Below are 23,005 nucleotides of genomic sequence, written 5' to 3'. Positions count from 1 at the left end.
AAACATTCTAAAAAATGGGTTAAAAATATTCCGACAGTTTAACACATTTGATGTATTTGATGCAGAGGATTTAGACAGTTGTGTTTTAGCACTTTTTGATTTAAAAACTGGACAGCTAGATTTACTATGCCTTTCTTCCAAGAATTAGTTACAAATCAGGTCGTATCTATTTGATGGACGTCTAGAACGCCTTGTCTTATTCAAAGAAACTGGTGGAAAATTTATGCATGGTGAAAGGCGTCACCTCTAACCCGTCTGAGTGAGATTTGTGAACGACTTTCTATTCATCGGCCAGCATAGCTGCCTGGGAAGTGTCTGAGGTCTGAAGTCTGAGGGCGTACTCACACTATGCCTTTAGAACTGTGCCCAGGCACGTTTGACAAGTGTGATTACTCTAAATTGGGCCCAGGCACCGTTCGGTTGGTCGGCCTTGGCTGGGTTGGAAGAGGTGTGCCAGAGCACGCTTCAGTTAGGCTTTAGCACAGTACACCTGTAGTGTGAATGAGAAGTGAATGTCGCGATGACGCTTTAAGGGACGGTTTTGTATAGATTTATTAATCATTCTTACCTTACGATGAACGTGAACTGTCATAGTTTACTAAAAACACAAACCCCTCACTGCACATCAGCTGTACCTTCAGCACAAGGACTTTTATGATAATTAATGAGCGTCAAAAGTTGTGGATCTGTTCAGCATAATATATTAGTGTCACTGCCTCACAAACCACTAAATATTATGCAAAACGATATAACTAAAGCAAAGTCCACTGTGCTGAGCGAGAGCGCTTCTCTTCTGTTAAACTGAACAGCGCATCATTAGTGCTGGTAAGATTGTTCCGGCTTGGATGTAATGTGAGGGCTGGCCATCAGGGACAAGCATGCTTTGTCATGGTTTAAGGCAACTGTACATAGTGTGAATATGCCCTTAACATTAAGCTCAATATCTGAAAGCATATTCTTAAATTGTTTTAATAAAACTACATTTATCAGATCCTTCAATGTTGTTACTTCTGCCGACTTATGCCAACGATTAAATCGCAGAGTTAGATTTCTCACAAATTTCACATGTTTGGTTGAGTTCATGCCACAAAGAACGAAACTGTCTGTGATCATTTTCTGGCACACGCTCAAATCTTTCAAACAGCTGACGTAAAAAAGTTTTCACATCAGACTCAGTAAACGGCAGAAATAAACGCAAGTTATTAACAATATATAATTTAGGAGAGGAGTCTACAACCCTTTTAGGGAACACTTTCAGGGAACTTCAGTAGATCAAGGTGTTTCTGCTTGACCTGCTTGTGCTGCTGCTCCAGCCGGCTCTCCTCAATTTCATGTTCTATTTTAGCTTTCTCACAATCTAAATGCCGTTTTTCACATTCAGTGTCGCGCTACAAAAACAGCCATTCTGTCTACTGCCCAAACAAAAGTACGCCAAGAAAAGGTTGTAAAGGAGCCGGTCCTTTCACCAGCACATCAAGATCCAGCAGCATCGCTTTAAAATCTGCTTCATCCCCTTCTTCTGTAAGGTTCCATCTGCTAGTCTTATGACAGAACTAACAGCATGGGTGAAGGATAAATGCGTGTAAGCCTTTTAGCACATGTGAAAATAAATGTTTATTGTTAAAATGAATTAATTTGTTTCCAACTACAAATTTTAATCTGACTCTAATTTATAATTAAAATTAGGATTTAGTCAGTTCAAGCTGATCACCTTATAGGTTGTAATTTGGTCTAATTTAGATTAATTAACCTGATAAATCCTTATTTCTGTTAATGGTTCATCGTTTCAAGAGTTCACACTTAGCTGATAATCAATAAAGCGTATTTGGCATGCTGTCCCGGGAGAGAGCCCTGAGCTCGTAATATCCTCGAGCCCGGGGCTCCCTCCCGTTAGAAGGGCGAGAGGGGAGTTCGAGGTCAGGTAGGTCTCGAAAACTCCCCTGCTTGTCACCGTGAGAAGTGTGAACTGAGGTTGTATTGGGTGATAATTTGTTTTAGTCAATTTGGCTATGGTTCATGTTTTGGACGGTGGGAGGAAACCGGGGAACCCGGGGGAAACCCACGCGAACACGGGGAGATCATGCAAACTCCGCACAGAAACACCGACCGGCCCGAAAAGTTGAACCGGCGGTGTTCTTGCTGTGAGGCAACAGTGCTAGCCACTGGGCCACCGTGTCGCCCATCAGGAAAGGAGGAGGATGAAGGGGTGGAAAGGGGGGAGCTTCAAGACGAAGATAACTGGAGTGATAAACTCAGGTTATTTATAATGCTTCCGTAATCATCTAATGGGGCTGATTACGGAGCTAATAAGGAGCCAGCCGTGTTGATTATAAGCACGTGATCCTCTCGAAATTAGTTTATGAATAAACCACACTTCAAGAGTTCACACTTAGCTGATAATCAATAAAGCGTATTTGGCATGCTGTCCCGGGAGAGAGCCCTGAGCTCGTAATATCCTCGAGCCCGGGGCTCCCTCCCGTTAGAAGGGCGAGAGGGGAGTTCGAGGTCAGGTAGGTCTCGAAAACTCCCCAAAAAGGCAAACGTTTTCCGCTCGGGACAGCAGCCGCGTATTGAAGTGCCCCCCAAAAGCAGGAGGTCAGTGCCATACCCGGCTGCTGAAATGTCAGTTAAAGTGAGATAGGTTACTGTGGGAGAAGTTGTAACTGATTCTAGGAGGGTTGGGGACTCCGTGGGAGTCGGGTTTGGGGCGGCAGGGTTGGGGAGGGTGCCTAACGGAAGGAAGGAGAGTAGCAAAGAGATTTGATGCTAGTAATAGGAAGTAGCGGAGTAATTCAACGCTGAAAGAAGAAAAGTAGCGGAGGAACTCAACGCTGGGAAAAGGGGTGTGGAGTGGGAAGGGGAGAGGGGTTGTAGAGGGGGTGGAGAGAAGAGCGGAAGCATTCGACGCTGGAAGGAAGTAAAGAGGATGCGGAGGAACTCAACGCTAGGAAGGAGAGAACATGAGATGCGGAGGAACTCGACGCTGGAAAGGTAAAGAAAAGAAATCTATGGGAATCAGAGCTCTGTGGTCAACTCCGGGGGAGTTAGAGCTGTAGAATTGTACTACTACAGGAGTCTGGGAAGGGAGGGGGAGGTGGAGACTCCTGTAGATGGTGGGCTGGGCGGGGACTCTGGGGGAGTCTGAGCGTGGGTGAGTGATGCTTTGAAATATAGAAAGAGTAGCGGAGGAACTCGACGCTGAATATAGTAAGGTAGCGGAGAAACTCGACGCTGAAGAAAGAAAAGTAGCGGAGGAACTCAACGCTGGAAGGGGGATTGGGAGTTAAGGGTGGGGGAGAGGAGAGGGGTTATAAGAGGGGAGAGAGAAAAGAGCGGAAGCATTCTACGCTGGAAGGAAAAAAAGGAGATGCGGAGGAACTCAACGCCAGGGAATATAGGACAGGAGATGCGGAGGAACTCAACGCAAGAAGGCAGGAAAGATGCGTATTTGGCCGGGGCAGGAGAGAGGGGGAGGGGGAGGACTCCGTGGGAGTCGTAGCTCTTGGGGCGACTCCGTGGGAGTTAGAGCTGAAAGATTATACTCCTACAGGAGTCTAAATAGGGAGGGGGAGGTGGAGACTCCTATAGGAGGTGGGCTGAGCAGGACTCCGGGGGAGTCAAAGCTTAGGCTGAAAAGAGTAGCGGAATACTCAACGCTAGAAGGAAGTGATAGTAGCGGAGCAACTCGACGCTGAAAAAAGAAAAGAAGCGGAGAAACTCGACGCTGGAAAGGGGTAGGGAGTGAAGATGTTGGGGGGGGGAGAGAGAGGGAGGGGATGGAGGAAAGAGCGGAGGCATTCGACGCTGGAAGGAAGGAAAGGAGATGCGGAGAAACTCAACGCTATAGAAATTAGGATAGGAGATGCGGAGGAACTCAACGCTAGAAAAGAAGAAAAATGTCAATTGTTGAGGGATGTAATTAAGGGGGTAATTGACTCCGGGGGAGTCAGGCTTTAGATGTGTTAATTAAGCTGAAGAGATAAGAGTAGCAGAAGAACTTGAAGCTAGAAAGGAGGGATAGTAGCGGAGCAACTCGACGCTGAAAAAAGAAAAGTAGCGGAGAAACTCGACGCTGGAAGGGGGTAGGGAGTAAGGATGTTGGGGGGAGGTTCAAAGAGGGAGGGGATGGAGAGAAGAGCGGAAGCATTCAACGCTTGAAGGAAGAGAAGGGGGTGCGGAGGAACTCAACGCTAGAAAGGAGAGAAGGGAGGTGCGGAGAAACTCAACGCAAGAAGGAAGTGAAGACTTAGAAGGTTCCCTACTGGTAGCTTGGGGCTATTGGCTGGGATGAGGGCTCTAGAAAGCAGGTGGGGGGGGGGGGGGTTGGGGGGGGGGGGGTTGGGGACAGATAGTTGCTGTAATTTCAGGATGGTGAAAGTCGTCTGGTGAGAGACGACTGGGCTTCTTTGAGATGTGGTCGGCTGAATCGAATGTAGGAATTGAAGGCATCTGAGGACCAGCGGCCGAGGGTTTGGATCTGACTTTGGGAGAGCCCATTGTGGGCTGCTGTAGTGGCGGCCCCGATTCTGAAAGAATGGCTTGAGAATGAGTCGGGGGGGAGACCTGATAGCCGTAGTATTTCTTTGAGGTGTTTTTGGAACCAGAATCTGGTTACAGGGCGGTTGTAGTCGTCTGTGAAAAGTGGAGACAGGGGGTTGGGGTCTTGGAGCTTCCTAAACTGTAGGAATGCTAGAAGGGTTTGAAAGTGGTGGGTGGGGGATGGTATGTCAAATATGTATATATGGTGACCTTTGCGAATTTGATCTGTTTTGCTCTGTTTGACGAAGAAGGAAATGGTTTCTTTGTCAAGCACAGTCAAATCGGAGATGGTAGGGTGAATGGAGGGGTTGAATTTAGAAGTGGTTGTGATTTCTGAGCATCTAAGGAAGCCAAAAAATGCTAGGGTAAACATGGTATCGAGGGTGCGAGCTGTGTTGATGGATTGATAACCTTTGCGAAGTGTGTGGATGCATTTAGTGAGAATGTTGAGTGTTATGGGTAGCCTAGGATCAGGGGGGTGAGGGTGGGTTTTCTGTATGCCTTTGATGAGGAGGGAAGTTTGAGAATTGAGTATGGCATCAGAGGGAGATCCGTGAATTAATTTATGGAAAAACTGGATCCCGCTTAGGTAACTTCTGATGGAGCCGGATTGCATATTTTTGGAAATGTGAAGGTGGGATATGAAGGAGGTAATTGAGAGGAGGGAAAAGTCGGGGAAGGGTGCTTTGTATACTGAATGGAAGTGTTTGAATGAATTCCAGGCTGCGAGATATGACTGGAGGGTTCTGGGAGCTATTCCTTGTAGGATGAGAGATACAGAAATATGTCGGAGGTTATGTAGAGGGTGATCTATGGCAAGATCATTTCTGAATAGGGAGGGACAGGTGTCGGATGGGGGTCCGCTTCTGGAGCCAATTCTTGAAATTTCTGAAAAGAGAAACGAGAGAGAGAGTCAGCAATTTGATTTTTGCATCCTGGTACATGTTTAGCAACCACAACAAATTGTTTGTTAGCTGATGTCCATACTAGGTGTCTTAGTAGAGGCATGAGAGGCGGGGAATGGGAACGCCCTTTATTTACGCACTGTACAGTGGCTTCATTATCGCAGTGGATGAGGATGCAAGAGGCAGACCATTGATGACCCCATAGAATGGCTGCGACGACTATGGGATATAGTTCAAAGAGAGCTGATGAGTATTGATTTTGAGGGATATTGAGCATTTGGTGTGGCCATGGGGAGGCGAACCAATGCCCTTGATAAAAGCCTCCAAAGCCAACTGAGGGGGCAGCGTCGGTAAATAGACTGATGTCGACTGGGGATGTGATTAGGTCGCTATAGAAAAAGGAACAGCCGTTCCATTGCTTAAGGAATGAGATCCATAAGCTGAGTTCTTCGCGACTGGGTTTGTTAAGAAGAATGGATTCTTCTAAACTGTTAACTGAAGCTGCGAGCTGGAGGAGGTGAGAAATGAACGGGCGGCCTTGGGGGATAATTCGCATGGCGAAATTTAGGTGCCCGAGGATAGATAGGAGTTCGCGCTTGGTACATATTTGTTTCTCTAAGAAGATTAGAGAAAGATATATGATGCGATCGATTTTCTCTTGGGGGAGGGATGTTTCGAATTTGTTAGAGTCTAATTTTACACCCAGAAATTCGATGGAAGTGCTGGGTCCGGAAGTTTTCTCTTCAGCGAGAGGAATACCGAGATCAGCGAAAACCTTTTGGGTGATCGCTAAGTGTTTGGCTGGCGGTGAAGACGGCGGGGAAATGATTAGGAAGTCATCTAGGAGATGAATCAGATACGGAACGCCGTAGTTATTGGAGAGAATCCAACATAGTGCTTCTGAGAGCGTATCGAAAATTTTGGGGCTACTTCTGCACCCGAAGGTAAGTCGGACTGAGAAGTAAAATTTTGATCGCCATTGGATACCAAACAGGTGCCAGAAATCGGGGTGAATAGGCATAATTTTGAAAGCGGATGTGATGTCGACTTTAGCGAGCCACGCGTTGCGTCCAGCTATTTTGATAAGGGAGATAGCTTGATCTATGTCGTGATAGTGGAGTGAGAATTCGTCTGGCTCGATGGTGCTATTGATGCTAGGGAAGACGGAGTTATGTGGGGCAGATAGATCAATGATTAGACGTTTTTTATCTGAGAATTTTCGTGTAGCGATGCCAATTGGGCTAATGCGTGAAACGGTAAATGGAGGAGCAGAGAATGGCCCAATCATAAATTTGTTTTCAATTTCTTTTTTAATCAGCAAATCGACAGTTTCTGGTTCTGTGTTTGCTGATTGTAGGTTGGGACAAAAGAGATTATAGGAAGGAAGTGCTGAAACGCCAGGGTGGAATCCGTGAGTTAGACCTGAAATGAGAAAAGCAGAAAAGTTAGTATCAGGGTGAGAATGTAATTCATGAGCCAGGTGAGGAACATTAATTGGAGTCGACAGGTAATTTTTTGATCTTTTATTGAGGGATTTCCAAACAGAGCAGACGATTTTGGCGTGGGCGCCGCCACAATAGGAGCAAATATGTAAATATTTGCATGGGTTTTTGTGACACCTGCCAATGTTAAAGTTTTGGCAGGTGTCACGGTTGGGAGGGGGATGGAAAGAAGAGGAGGAGAGAAGAGGGGGAATGTGATGGTTGGGGGGGCGAGGGGTGTAGCTGGAAGATTTGACTGCTGTCTGAGTGTCGGAAGAAGGAATAATGAAGGGACAGGAAGTAGTAGGGTGCAGGTTAGAACGGCAGACCGCGCAGGACAGGTTGCGGCAACCTAGGAAGACTCGGTTGTGGAGGTCAGTGTCCAAAGCCCCCCAATAAGGACACTGATTCCACTGAGTCACTCTAATTGCGCATTTAGCGGAGAATAGTTTGTGGTAAGTATAAAAATGTGTTCCCCCATACGAGAGCGCGAGCTAGGCGATGATGGCCATGTAGTCATTTAGCTCGCGTCTCCTATGGGGGAAAACGGAGCAGATGATGTCTGTGTATCGGGAGAAGGCTATGTTAAATTCAGCTAAAGATAGGATGCGTGAATGAGAGCTATGGGGCTGTTTGAGTGTGAGAGAATATTCGCCGCAATCTACCTGGCGTTCCGCCGTGGGGGGTGTGATGGGTGATAGGAGAGTGATGAGGTCAACGTCGGCACCTGAGAGGATCTGGTTTCGTGCTGCATTGGAGACTTGGGGTGGTTCCATTGCCAGGGCGTTGTTAGGTGGAGGAAGGGGCGTGGCTGAAGAGAGTGTGAAAGGGGGGCGTGAGGCAGAAACTGGTGCGGGGGTAGGTATTTGCTGAGTGGGGTTTGTGTTTGTAAGTATGGGGGGGAGTGATGAAGAGGGGAAGCAGGAAGGATGAGTAGCAGGTTGAAAGGGGATGGAGCATGAAGCGGGGGGTTGGAGAGAGGGGGGAAAAGATTGAGGTTGAGAAATAGCTGGAGGAACAGTGTTAGAAGGGAGGAAATGAGTAGCTGAAGTAGAGGGGAAATTAGGGCTATTAGAAGAACTGGAGATGGGGGCTGGAGGCCAGGAAAGAGAGGTAGAGTAGGGTTGAGGAGGAACAGATTGGGGATTGTAGTTCGTCTGGTTGTAGTCCTGGTCGGTGAGGTGTGACGTCATGTGTTGTGCTTGTGGTTCCTGGGGGCGTGGTCTGGCGGGAGTGCGGCGAGGTGCATGTTTTGATTTTTCCTTTCTCTTTCCTTGCGTTGGATACGGAGTGGGGCGATCGCTGGATTGTCTATTGTTTCCTCTTGTAGGTGATGTATGGGAAGGGTGAGAGTCCGATGTGGCGTTAGAGTAGAGTTTCAGAAGTTCCGGTTTATTGAGTGAACGGGGAGCGTGGATGCCGAGGTCTGCAAGAAGTTTTCGGAGTTCGTTGACTGTAATTCTTTTCGTCGGGTGAATGAAGGAGGAGGCCGATGCATATGATGAGGTAGGTGAGCTTATTTGTTGTCTTTGTGCTGCTGGAGAAACGGATCCGGTTTGGTATGTGCGGGCTGAAGTGGAGCGAGTCATCCTCCGGCCTCTGGTAGAGGCTTCGGCTTCTAGTATGTTGCCTCGCGGGGCTGAGTGAGAGTGGAGCGCCGCGGGCGTCTCGGGTGGAGCGGGGTGTTCTTGGTGGATGTTTTCTTGGTTGTTGTTGGTGTTATTGTTGCCGTTGTTTTCCATGTTGATAGCTGGTGTTCCGTTGGTTTGTATAGTATTGTAGGAATATTGAAGATGTTGATGGTTCGTTTGTTGTTTGTTGCTTGTTGCTTGTTGTTTGTTGCTTGTTGTTTGTTGCTTGTTGTTTGTTGCTTGTTGTTTGTTGCTTGTTGCTTGTTGCTTGTTGCTTGTTGCTTAGTCAGGCTGTTGCTTATAGCGAGGCGGACTGAGCTTCTTCAAGACGAAGATAACTGGAGTGATAAACTCAGGTTATTTATAATGCTTCCGTAATCATCTAATGGGGCTGATTACGGAGCTAATAAGGAGCCAGCCGTGTTGATTATAAGCACGTGATCCTCTCGAAATTAGTTTATGAATAAACCACACTTATCCGAAGTCACAGAATCAGTATGCTGGCCAGTTTCATCTGCTCATGGACACATCCTCGCCACTTCTGGTTAGAGATGAATACCTGACCATGTAGAAATACATTGCAGAATACAAGTCCTGATGCAGAGCTCAGAGACTCACAACCTGCAATGGGGTATCCTGTCTACAGGATCCCACAGACACTTCTGCACCCTTTCCCTAAATACTCAAATCATCATAAATTCAAGACAATAAAAGCATCACCAAGACTCTTGCCTGGTCATGAGTTGATGTGATGACCATTTTCCCTGGAGTGCAGCATCCGGCAAAGATCTTATTGTAGCACTGGCCATATAAGTGGCCCAAAGCCTCAGAAACTAGCAAATCCAACTATGCCACCCTGGTGGGGGAACCAGGGAAATACACCCAGTTAAGACTCACAGGTAAGTTACCACATTGAAGGCAAGGAATGAACGGAGCGAGACAGGAGATGCAATACAAAAATACAAGTTTTATTTTAAGAGCACATTTTAAAAAGGATATCAATAAAACAGTTTTTGACTTCCCAGCCAGGCGTAGTGGGAGCAGAGTAGTCCAGCTGCCACTCCGAAGACTACCTCGAATAGTAGTCGAATAGTCGGACTGCTAAGCGAAACATCGGTACAACCCTCCCTACTATCCAAGAGCTGTACTCATCCAGAGCGAGCAGAAGGGCTGCCAAAATTACTCTGGACCCCTCACACCCAGCACACTGCCTCTTTGAACTGTTCCCTTCTGGTCAATGCTACAGAGCACAGTGCACCAGAACAGCCCAGCACAGAAACAGTTTCTGCCCTCAGGCAATCCATCTCATGAACACTTAATAATAATTGTGGAACAAACATGACTACTTGCCATACACTTATTTAACAACACACTTTACATCCCAATTTGCACATAACAGCTGCACATATAACATTGTATATAGTAATTTAGCTCTACATACACTTGTCCATTTGTATATTTTCCATTCACTTCTTACTGCTTTTTTATATATTTATTATCTGTTTATTGTCCAGTCTCTGTATATCTGTTGCACTGTTGAAGCTCTGTCACAAAAAAAAAATTTCTCGTATGTGCAAACATACCTGGCAATAAAGCTCTCTCTTTCTTTCTTTCTTTCTTTCTTTCTTTCTTTCTTTCTTTCTTTCTTTCTCTTTCTTTCTTTCTTTCTTTCTTTCTTTCTTTCTTTCTTTCAATGGCAAGTAAACCAGTTTAAATTTCACCCCACAGCAACCACTGCACACACAATATTGGAAACCGTATCACTCCACACAGCCCCCTGTGAAACACCAGCGCAGGGCAGCAGCTGGCCTCCCTGCTCCACAACCAGGCCTTTATGGCTCCTAACATAAGAAACAAAGTCAAAATAAGAAATCAAATAACCACAACAGAAATAATAATAATAATAATTATAATGTTCTTTTTTACCAGACACTCAATGTGATTACTTCAGGACGTTGGTTTTACTGCACACAGGGTCAAGCAAATAACAGAGCCGGCCAAGAGCACCAGCAAAAGTAAATGATTTTAAACCCTTTAACAAAACATTAAATGAACCGGGAGAAAAAAAAAAAAAAAACACAACATACAAAAATATCAGATCAAAATGAAAGTAAATCCACTAATAGAAAGTTAAATAAATTTTAACTTCAACCCTAAATAAACACACCTGAACAAACTAATTGAGTCCATTAAGCTTGTTTGAAACATACAGTTACATGTGTTGAAACAGGACTGGAATGTCTAGAAACTGAATTTGACACCCCTGCTCTAAATGATCACAGATGAGGAATAAAGGGCACATAAGCTTGCATCCCATGCCTGACAAGTTATAAACAGAATGTAATCTAGAGTGCAGAAAAACACCTCGATCATAGTAAGTTTAGTACACAGTCATAGCCATAAATGTAATGGTACTAAAAAATTGGCATTCTTAGCCAAGAATTTTAATTTCGGTGCATCTCTAGTGTTTTAGTTAATTAGAAATCTGTCACATAATTTCTGCTGCTCACTGAAGGTTAAAGATAACATTTAGAATAAACTAAATTACAGCAAGCATGCTCAAACACAGTGGAAATTTCTGATTAAACATTATAAAGGAATTTAAACTCTAAATTATTTAAACTTTAAATTAATTTCTAGCTTTCATTGTGAAGTGGACTGGAAAACATCATCTTGTTTAGGTTTTATGAAAAGATATGCATATTTGAGGAATGATTTTTGCATAATAAATGTTCATTTATTTTCATTACAATTTTCTACAAGTCTCTATTTACTGTACATATATCAGTCTCTTTCTGGCATATGACTTCTCAATATCGACCATTAAAATTTTCATTTTAGTCGACTACTAATGCAAGCTTGAAGTTATGACAATTATCTAAAGAAAATATTAAAGACTCTGGACTGCAAAGTTTGTGACTTTGGAGGTCTCTGGCAGTCTACTAGATCTTAACCCTTTCATAAATACAGAATTTGCTAAAGTAGACATTTTAACTTTTAAGTCTAATGTATATATTTTTTACAGACTCAACAAATATTGATTATGAACTGAGGATTGTTCTTCTGGGAAAAACTGGAGTTGGTAAAAGTGCAACAGGAAACACAATCTTAGGAAGAGACGCTTTTAAAGCAGAAGAATCATTTGAGTCAGTGACTAGTGAGAGTGAAGGAAAGTCAACTGTAATCAATGGCAGACGCATCACTGTGATCGACACACCAGGACTGTTTGATACTAAACTCAGTAAAGAGAAGATCCAGAGAGAAATCAGACACTGCATCTCCATGATTCTGCCTGGACCACATGTGTTCATCATCGTGCTCAGTTTAGGACAGAGATTTACTGAAGAGGAGGAAACATCAGTGAAGTTCATCCAGGAGACGTTTGGTGAACACTCTCTAATGTTCACAATGGTGCTCTTCACCAGAGGAGATGATCTAAAGAAGAAAACCATTGATCAGTGTTTGAAACCTGGATCTGCGGTCAGAAAACTGATTGAAACTTGTGGAAACAGATTCCATGTGTTCAACAATAATCAACCTGAAGACCGAACACAAGTGTCTGATCTACTAAAGAAGATAGACAACATGGTGAAGGCAAACGGAGGAAGTTTCTACTCATGTAAGATGTTCAGAGAGATGGAGAAAGAAAAACAAGAACAGCAGATGAAGATCCTGATCGACAGAGTCAGAAAAATAGAAAAAAACCTACAGGAAGAGAAAGAGAGAAAGAGAAGAGAAGAACTGAAAAGAGAATTAAAAGAAGAAAAACATCAGAGAGAGATGAAAGAGGAGATGAAAAGAGAACGGGAGACATTCAGAAATGAAATAGAGAAAATGAGGAAAGCAAAAGAGAAAACAAAAACTGAATATGAGACAGAGACAGACAGACCGATTAAGAGAATAGAGGATGAAAGAGACGGTCATGACAAACAGAGAAACAGAAGAGAAGAAGAGTTTAAAGAAAGAAAAGAACAACATAAATCACAGATCAGCAGAGTACGAGAAAAATGGGAGAAACAAATACAAGAGGGGAAAAAAAGAGAAGTAGATGAGAGAAGAAAAGAGAAAGAAAATCAGATTCAGAGACTGAAGAGAGAAATGGAGGGAATAATCAAAGAAAAAGAGAAAATAGAAATAAAGAAGCAAGAGCAACTAGAGGATTCAGAGAAGAGACTGAAAGAAGGAAGAAAAATGAGAGATCAACAAAAGACAAATGAAGAGAATCTGAAACTGCTGGAAGAACATCCTGAAGAAGAACTGATAAGAAGACGAGTGGAGTGGAGAGAGGAATACGACAGAGAGAAAGAGGAGAAAATCTGCTCTGAAACCGATCACCAGGTGAGTGTTCAGAGAAATATAAAACAGTTTCTTGTTTATTAATATTCTGTTCATCTTTATTTCTCTAGCGCTTTTACAATGTAGATTGTGTCAAAGCAGCTTCACGTGGTTCTAGTAAATTGAAACTGTGTAAGTCCAGTTTTCAGAGTTGAAGTTCAGTTCAGTTAATTGTGGTTTAATATTCACTGCTGAAAGTCCAAACAATGAAGACTAAATCCATCATTGCGCAGCTTCATAAGTAGGGTTGGATACCGAAACCCAGTGCCATTACAGCACCGGTACCTTGGCAACCGGTATGTACCGGTATTAAATCAGCGTATGAATTTCGGTGCCTAATTTCGGTGCTGCGGTAAAGACGTAAGGGGTTCATGAAAAAAGGCACACGCGCTGTGTCACGGCATCACTAAACATTTAATTCTAAACTACTTTGAGGAAGACGGACAGACGATATCAGGCGTTTGTTATTGTCGCTAGGAAACAGACGCACGCAACGCGCGCAGTACAACACATTCAGCCTGGTTTTTCCAGCGGTTTTCAGTGAGCAAGAGCGACACTCTTCAGATCCACACGCGTGATCACGTTCATCCAATCTGCGTATTTTACAAGCAAGTATTCTTACACAGCAACTGTCTTTACAAAAGTGTAAGGGGCAAACATGTCAAACTTAATGACACATATGAAGGCTCAAGGGCAGAGCCTCTCTCACGTGCTTTAGATGTCACAAGCAATCGCCCCTCGGGCACTTGCTTTATGCACGCTCCCTCTGTTTTTGCGGCACTTGCTATCTCTGTGAAGGTGCTGCGCGGATCAGTTCCTCGCATTTGTCAGACGTTGACACCTAAATTGACACAGGTATTAAAAAGATTAAACTTCAGTCTTGTTCATGTTGTGAAACACTAATCAAAATGTCCACTGTTGATGATATTAGACTTCTGTTTTCAATAGCGATTTTAACACTTTATTAGTAAGTCCTCGGCTATGCAGAGACCATTATTAATCAGAAATCTAGTGTACGTAGTTTAACGTTAAGAAATGCAGTCTTGAATTTACGAACAGTGGGCAAGTACCAAAGAACAGATGTAACACATTGATGAAATGTAGTTTTCAGTTACGCTCATGTTAAGTCATATTCAACTCGTTTAGTTTTGCCTTCATTCATTTTTGATTTCCGTCTTCAACAAAGGATTTATTTACAACACATTTTTAAACACAATAGTTTAACTAACTTGTTTCTAATGTCTACCTTTATATCTTCCCCATGCTGACAGTCAGTGCAGAACATTTTACAAGTTATTTTGCAAGACAGTTGTATTCAGACAAAGTCCCTTTGAGTATTTATAGTCTTTTATTAAGATAAGTGTAATTTTGTAACATGGAGACTGACACGGAGGGATCCATTATGCAGTATTTATTAGACACAGTTCAAACACAAACATTCAACACGCACTAAAGTGTGAACTCACATCAACAGCATTCAATAAAGATCGGGGGACTGGCGGCTGACAGACACAGAGTGATTTACCAGGCATGGATCAGAGGCAGGCGGCGAGGTTCAGAGTCCGTATAACAGGCGTGGGTCGTGGGCAGGCAGCGTGGTTCAAAGTCCGTATAACAAGCGTGGGTCGAGGGCAGGCAGAAGGCAACTCAGAGTCAGAGACAGTCAGGGGTAATGCACAGAAGATCAGGCAGGGAATAATGCTCGGAAATGTTGGCCGTGGCTGAACAAGACTTCGCAGTGATCTGGTGTTTGAGTGTGGCTTATATGGGGAGCGTGGGTCGTTAACGGGATTCAGTTCAGGTGTGTGCACAATCAGCTTAGGTGGATGATGTAATGCTTAGAAGTCCAGGGATGGCGGCCTCTGCTGGCCAGCGAGGGGAATGACTGGGACCGAGTCGGTGACAAATTTAGACTTAAAGGGCCATGAAACCCCCTCGTTGAGAAGGGGGAAAAGTGGGAGGGTGTGGGAGTGTCTATTTGGGCACGCGCGAGTTTCAGTCAAAATACACACAGACGGTGTTTAACCTAAATGGACATCTGTAGTCGAATTATTTGCCAAATTATTAAATGGTGGACTTTAACTGCAGTTTGGCTCTTTCATTCAGGGAATTCATTCATGCCCCTCGTGACAACAAGATATTTGATTCGAGGAACTGCTGTAAGCGTGTATTTTTCATGCAATGTTTGATACCGCACGGCGAATGAGAGAAAAAAAACCTCCGCATTTCCCAGAAACTTAGATGCACACGGCAGGTAGTGTCAGAAAGCCGCGTGTGTTATTCCGGTCACAAAATGCGGTAAAAACCCTACACAAGGTTAAAGTTTGGTTGTGGTGCTAACATGTTTACACTTGGTGCAATAGTTAACTTAGTTCGATACGAACAAACTGAATAAACAAAGAGCACTGGTCGCTCACTTACCAAATCTGTAGAGACAGGACAATCACCAGTAACTAGAGCCGCGTCTTTATGAAGAGGAGACTACAAGCGAATCTGGATCTCAGCGTTTGCAGATGAGAACAGCTCTCAGGTAAACAATAATCCTCCTTAGACACGTAAGTTATTGTTGTCGAGCGTCGCGTACACTGTTAATCCACACGTGACTCTGAGCTCTCACAGAGAGAAAATGAAAACAAAACTTGACTGCAGCAAACTATAAAAGCAACACTTCACGCTTGTTTTGCCAACACAACGTGGTGTGTCTCTAGTCTAAGCACTGTGACAGTAATGAATATTAATGAAGTTGCACAATAGAGCGCGCTGATTGGTTTGAACCAAGCCTTACTCATGCATTAATGCATCACACTGTAAGACGTAATAAGACTCACTCTGGCACAGACGCCCAGTCTGCACGCTGGAATACACGCTATTATGTCATGACCGTGACGCAGCTTCAAAAATTCGTTTCAAACCGGAAGTACGAATTTGCTTAAAATAACGCAAAAACAACCAATTGACACTTTTTAGTGAAATATAGGTGTCCTAATAGTGTTTTTAGCAGTGTGGGACACATATACGACTGTCAACAGCTCAAAACATGTGTTTTGGTGTTTTGTCACCCTTTAATCAGTTAACTGCGAAAGTTAAAATAATTAGTCAAATGATTTTGTAACTGATTTGTTGTGTAAATCAAAAATTTACAGTAAATATTTCTTAAGGAGGCTAATAATACTGACCTTATTTTTATTTAAATTAAAAACTGCTTTTATTCACGAAATAAACAATAAAAAATATGAATTATTATGACTCCAGAATAATTATTTTTTAGGAAACACTGTAAAATTTCAGAAACATTATTATAAATGAATGGGAGGACAAAATAAATTGACTTCAACTGTAGACCTGTCTGTTAAAAGTTTACAGGTGCAGCAATCTGCCTTGATGTACTTGAATGTTAGAGAGGTGTTCTCCTACACCAGTACAACGTTACTTGTCAAATTCATGCTAACCAACAAATGATCAAAGGAAATGTATTAATTTAATACAATATGAATTGATGTTTACATTAAACTTTAATTATATTGTTCTATTAAAATGATTAAAAAAAAATTGTCAAATAAAATATTTTTGTAGAGGTATCCACCATCATTTTGTGGCTAAAAAGTATTGGTTCAGGCACCGTTTTGGCACCGGTATCATTTTAAAAGAATCGATTCAGCACCGGTATCGAAAAAACCCTAAATGATACCCAACCCTATTCATAAGTCTCAAGTCTCCGGCTTCGATTGCAGCATAATTAATTAATGCAGACTAACAATCCTTTAGAGAATTTGGATTTCAGCAGCATTTGCGTTTTATGTGTAATGCAAAGAGATGTGCATTTAATCTAGTTTTACACTGACAGAGTGTATCTGCTTCCTGAGCTATTCTGAGTCAATCAATATTTCTAATGTATATGATATTTAATAGGAAGCCAATGCATTGATGAAAAAACTGGAGTAATATGACCATATTTCTGTTAAAGAAAGCACTCTAGCAGCTGCATTTTGAACCAGCTGAAGTTTGTCAATTAGGCCAGCAGGGCAACCGCCTAGTAACGCATTACAATAATCTAATCAAGAGGTCATGAAAGCATGAATAAGCTTTTCCGCATCAGACATTGACAGCATATTTTGAAGTTTGCCAACATTTTTAAGATGAAAAAATGCAGTTTCACAGATGCTTGAAATCTGGCCTTCAAATGACAGGCTGCTATCAAAAATCACCCCCAAATTTTTGGCTGAAGATGAGGACTGAACTAAAAATCTGTTAAGGGTTAGACAGTGCTCTAGGTTTTTGTGTGTGAGGTTTTTGAGCCCAATAAGCAAGACGTCAGTTTTATCTGAATTTAGTAATAAGATGTTATTAGTCATCTCATTTTTAAAATCAGCTGTACAATCTGTTAATTTCGTAAATTCATACAAGTTATCAGGTTGAGAGGAGATAAAAAGTTGTGAATCATCAGCATAACAGTGGAAGATAACTCCATGTTTTTTTAAAGATATCACCTAGCGGTAGCATATATGACATGAACAGTAAGGGACCAAGAACTGAGCCTTGTGGTACCCCACAGTGAACTTTTGATCTGTATGATCCCTCTTCATTAACACTCCATTTTAACCTGTGTTTGTTTTTCATAAGGAATGTTTTAACAGTTCTTTTTGCTTTAAAAATAATATATGGTATGTTTACGTTACTGTTTTACACAGGGTGAAAACAAAGGCATAATCAGAGCAGAAAGAATACAACATCTATTTTGCAGACTTCACCTTAAAATAGGATACAACCTGAGAGCTGCAGATGTTCTTCAGTTATCTGAACATTCATTAAGGTCTCCTGATTGTTATGCAGAAGGGGAGCTGATTCAGACTTTCATACAGAAACTACTGATGATGGACTACAGAGCAAGATGCATTAGAGTCAATGAGACCAGAGGGAATCAAATACACCAAAGAGGTGACAGTGGTCATATATTAGCTCGGTCTTTGTCTAACACAAGATCAACTCAATCTGAGCAAATTCATCCAATGGATGTTCAGATGGCTGTGTTTCATTGTGCTGATGGTTTCCTGAAGCAGCTGATGGTCACTAAACTGTCCCAGTGTCAGTTCGCTCTGCCTCTGCTTGTTCCTGATCCAGAAACACAACAGATTGAGTTTCCTCTCTGGACATTCAGACAAATCAACAAGAGCTGGAAGATCAGAAACACCAACAATGAAACCATCAGTCAAACCCAGCCCATCTACAAGGCACAAACTCCAATGGTGTTTTTCTTCAGGTTTGGCTCTGTGTCTTCATCCAAGTCTCAGCTGATGAACAGTCTGATCAATGACAAACACAACACGTTCTTCCACAGGAACTGCCCAGGCAGCAGCAGATCCAGAGTCCTGATGGATGGAGTGGTGGAGATCGCCTGGTTCTGCCCTTCTGGGAGAAACACAGACAAATTCAGTGACTGTGTGGCCTTCTGTAATCTACATGGAGATGCGGGAGACCACGAGAAACAGTGGAAGATGCTCACTGAGATGGCCTCAGTCAATGTGCTTCTTTTAAAACCAGACAGAAATGACAGACATGCAGAAAAGATCCAAAACCTATACAAGGACTCAAAGCCACTTATTTGCCTTCTTTCTGGGGACACATGTGCTGTTACTGAAATGAAGAAATGTAAATATAAGATCGGTCTAAAAGACAGAAATCAGTCAAAAGTATCTGAAGAACTCATGAAAGCAATAAGTGATTGTCTCTCAGAATCATCTTCCACTTTCAGACTTGAAGATGTGTCCAAACACCCAGACATCAGAGTAGATGAGGAAGATGATGAAGACTGCAGGAGAGGAAGAGCAGCAGCACAGCAGATGATAAGTTTACTGGAGGAGAAAAAACTGACAGAAATCAAAAAATCATTTCTGCCTCATCAGGGGAGACTGTGGCATCAGTGGAGTCAGAAGAACAAAGAACTACATCGACCTTATGGAATTGAAATAGAAATGAACATAAGTCGGGAAAAAACAGAAATGAACACAATTCGCCAACAGCAGCATACATTTAAAATCTGTGAGTTTATGAATTTCTTTTTAAAAGAAATGATGTCAAATTCTGAATGGGAAAAGTTATTTTTCCTTAAATGGCTAAGAATCCTACTGGATGAACATACATCAGCCAATCTATGTGCTCTACATCACAGATATGATAAAACATGGTCAAACATCTTAAAACTGAAAGAAAAAAGGAAATCTGAACATTTAAAGACCCAGAAACTCAATGCTGAACAAGCTGAACTTGAGAGGATATCTGAGGATCTTCAAGGGTCAGCATTTGGTCTGGAGCACATCATGAGGGAGATCGGTCAGATCTATGAATCATGTTCATCTGTGAAGGAGAACAAGAAAGATCTGCCGGTTCACTTCTCTTCTCTCCCGAGTCTCGCAGCAGAGATGATGATCTCTGGGTTTCCACTGGAGCTGATGGATGGAGATGCTGCTCATGTTCCTCTGGTCTGGATCTCTGCTGTTTTTGATAAACTCATCCAGAAACTGGGAGACCAGACCAGAGTCTTTGTGCTGTCAGTTTTAGGGCTTCAGAGCTCTGGGAAATCCACCATGCTGAACGCCATGTTTGGACTCCAGTTTGCCGTCAGTGCTGGCAGGTGCACCAGAGGAGCTTTCATGCAGCTGGTCAAAGTGTCTGAGGAGATGAAAACACAGATTAACTGTGACTATATTCTGGTTGTTGATACTGAGGGTCTTCGTGCTCTAGAACTGGCTGGAAGATCAACAAGACATCATGACAATGAATTGGCCACATTTGTTGTTGGTGTTGCAAATCTGACACTGATCAACATCTTTGGGGAAAACCCATCTGAGATGCAGGACATTCTTCAGATTATTGTTCAGGCTTTCCTGAGGATGAAGAAGGTCAGACTGAATCCCAGTTGTGTGTTTGTGCATCAGAATGTTTCAGACGTCACAGCTGGAGAGAAAAACATGGAGGGAAGAAGACGATTGCTGGAGAAACTGGATGAGATGACCAAACTTGCTGCTAAAGAGGAAGACTCATGTGCAGAATGTTTTGATGATGTCATTAGATTTGATGTTCAGAATGATGTGAAGTATTTTGCTCAGCTCTGGGAGGGCAGTCCACCAATGGCTCCACCAAACTCAAACTACTGTGAGAATATTCAGGAGCTAAAAAACACTATTCTCTCAAAAGCTTCAAAATCTGGCTGTCTTACTCTCTCACAGTTCAGAGAACGTGTTGATGATCTGTGGAAAGCTCTTCTGAATGAAAACTTTGTGTTCAGCTTCAAAAACATTCTTGAGATTGCAGTGTATAGAAAGCTGGAAACTAAGTACAGTGACTGGACCTGGAAACTCAGAAGTGCGATGTTGAAAATAGAAGAAAAATTCCACAATAGAATTGCCAATGGAAAAAATGAGGTGAATGAAAGAGACCTTTTGTCTGATATGAATGAGACAAAAGAAGCAGTACAAAGTTCTTTGGTGACATTTTTTGAACAAGACAGAGACAAAGAAATTCTAAGTCAATGGAGAGCAAGATTTGAGACCAAAATTACAGACCTCCATGATGATCTCATAAAGAAAGCAAAGCGAAGACTGGATGAAGTGATTCAACAGAAAAAGGCAAGAGAAAACCTGGATGCCAAACAGACAGAGTATGAAAATAAGCTTTTCTGTCTGAGTAAAGATCTCGCTTTGCAATTTAAAAACAATGAAAGGAATGAACAACAAATGACAAATGAATTTGACTCAGTTTGGAGCACATGGATCCCAGAACTGGTCAAAGACGCTCCTACAGTGAAAAAGCTCAACTTTTGGAAGGACGTTACACAAATCCTGTCAGAAAATCATGAATTGATTCTTTTGGAAGAGAGAAAACAGGGGAAATTCTACAAATCGATTGACCGTCTAGGTGATTATTCACGTTACATTATGCTGAAAGGAAACGTAGATCTCTCTGATCAAGAAAAGTCTCCTAATGAGGCAGAGGCAAACTCTGTGCAGGAAGAACAAAGAAAAGAGCCTGTCCAACAGAAGTCTATGTTTTCACGTTTTTCTGCTTTTAGGAGGCAAAACATTAAGTATTTTACCAATTTTACTAAAATAAATGATCAAGCAAAAAAGGATGAACCGCAGAACGATTTTCTGTTACCTGAAGATCATAATTCAGTAACGGTTCTGATCAGCAATGTCATTGAGCAGACCAATAAAATACTTGATCAGACTCAGAGAGCACATCTAGGCTTCCACCACAGCTATATTCAAGACATGACAGCATGTGTTCAAGAACACATCAATCAATTTCATACTGAGAACAAGAAATATAAGCTGAAGAAGGAGTTCAGTTTAGATCTTTGTCTGTTTGTGTGTGACCGAGCACATGACACATTTAATGCACTTCACAATGAGTTTAAGAATGCAAATGATCCACGAATTTATCTTGAGCGGCAGAAACCTCAGTATTACAGTGTCTTCAAGAACTTCTGCAAAGGAGCAACAACAACATAAACCATATTTGCTAAAATCATGTGCAGTGAACTTGAATCTTCCATCTTAAATGCAGTTTACAACAAAACTGCTATTGAGTTGGCAGACCTGATGAGGTCTGATTTACCAGCATTCAATGGCAACAGATCAAAACTGGAAAAACACATCCTGAAAACCCTTGCAGAAAGGGAGATTTTTGAAGAGTACATGAAGTACATCAATGATCCCAGAGATTACTTCAAACATTTCATCATGTGTGAAGTCAATAAGTTCATCGATCAGCAACAGCAAAAGGTGCTCACTGCATTAAGAAACAATCTCATGCTCAAAGTAGAGGCTGTGACCACAGCATTGTGTAAATCAATAGAGGAGGTCAAGGGAAACAGGGGAGATGCAGACATGTGGCTGAAAAGATTCACCGAAACTCTCAGAGATGAGCTCAAGTTCACTAAAAAAACCTTGTCTATAGATCTCAGTGACATTACTGACCTTGATTTTCTGAAGAAGATTTTATGTGAAGGTCTGAAACAAAAGATCTTAGAACTGCAAAATGGGTTCAGCAGCATTGATGACTTAAAATTGGAAAAGTGCAGAAAGAAACCAGACGAGCTGCTGATTGATTACTTCTGTCAGTGCTGTTGGGTTCAGTGTCCGTTCTGTAAAGCCACCTGCACAAACACCATAGAAAACCATCATGGAGACCACAGTGTTGCTTTTCACCATATTCATGGACTGAATGGGCAGTCATATGCAGGAACAACAAACTTGTCTCTTGACATCTGCACATCAGCAGTAGCCAGTGATCGATCTTTTTACACAGATTCCTCAGGCAACAAAGTCTTCTTTAAAGAACAGAAAAGGAGGTCCTAAATATGCACACTGGAGCATCACTCCTGATCTCTCTGAACTGCCCTACTGGAAGTGGTTTGTGTGCAGATTCCAGAAAGATCTGGAAAAATCCTACAATAAAACATTTGAAGGGTGTGGTAAGATACCAGATGAATGGAGAGAGCTCACAAAAGCTAGAGCAATACAGAGTTTAGAAGAATACAGCTAATGTCATCTATTAAAATGACCTTTTATTTGCAATCATAAAATGGCAGACCAACAGCTTTTATAAACAGTAAACAGTATGTGAAATACTTGTCTTTGTCTTAATTTAACAAGACAGAGCTTAACCTGAACACCATCGATTAGAAATGTAAATGCAGAATGTGGAAACCAGAGTGAAGTTTTAAATACGAGCGGACGAAACTATCTTGGTGGCTTTGAAATCAGGTTTCAGTTGAGCGCAATGTAATTTTTAATGTTTTCATGTTTGATTAATGCTCATTATCTTTCCATGTTGGAATTTGTTTGTAATTGTGCATTTAGTTTTTTGTGTGGGTTATAATTTTACAAGTTAGCAGTTTTTTGATTCACGCCTATGATTGTTCGATCTGTAATAGGAATACTTATGGCGAAGCTGTATCCCATAGTTAAATCTAATTGCACAGCTGATGCAAAGCCACGTCTTACAATTATAACCATTGTTTGAGTGTACGGACACTGGCACCACAATACAGCCTGTCCTTAAAAAAGTTATAAAAAACTATGTACAAACATCTTACTGCAGTCTTCAGTCTCTC

At 42.2% G+C, this 23,005-nt stretch overlaps 3 protein-coding genes and 1 pseudogene across 3 annotated transcripts in view; 2 read left to right on the top strand and 2 right to left on the bottom strand.

The window, feature by feature from the left end:
* The window catches only part of LOC147845402 (interferon-induced very large GTPase 1-like), a 32,503-nt gene extending 10,962 nt beyond the window's left edge, over positions 1 to 21,541 (top strand). The window contains exons 4-5 of the mRNA XM_087243476.1: positions 11,582 to 12,894; positions 17,580 to 21,541. Of these exons, the coding sequence (XP_087099602.1) occupies positions 11,582 to 12,894; positions 17,580 to 21,398 (5,132 nt within the window). The 3' untranslated portion in view covers positions 21,399 to 21,541. The remainder of the gene's footprint in view (positions 1 to 11,581; positions 12,895 to 17,579) is intronic.
* plbd1a (phospholipase B domain containing 1a) overlaps positions 1 to 23,005 on the bottom strand; it is a 522,382-nt gene that overhangs the window by 390,778 nt on the left and 108,599 nt on the right. The gene's annotated exons all lie outside the window — the stretch shown is intronic.
* The window catches only part of LOC147845398 (NAD(P)(+)--arginine ADP-ribosyltransferase 2-like), a 150,921-nt gene that overhangs the window by 82,916 nt on the left and 45,000 nt on the right, over positions 1 to 23,005 (bottom strand). The window lies entirely within an intron of this gene.
* LOC147845401 (interferon-induced very large GTPase 1-like) lies at positions 21,417 to 22,576 on the top strand (annotated as a pseudogene).

This window comes from Danio rerio, chromosome 3, assembly GCF_052040795.2.
Source record: "Danio rerio strain M-AB ecotype USA chromosome 3, GRCz13ab, whole genome shotgun sequence".
NCBI lineage: Eukaryota > Metazoa > Chordata > Actinopteri > Cypriniformes > Danionidae > Danio > Danio rerio.
The sequence above is the reverse complement of the archived record's forward strand: the minus strand, read 5'-3'. Positions and strand labels throughout refer to the sequence as shown.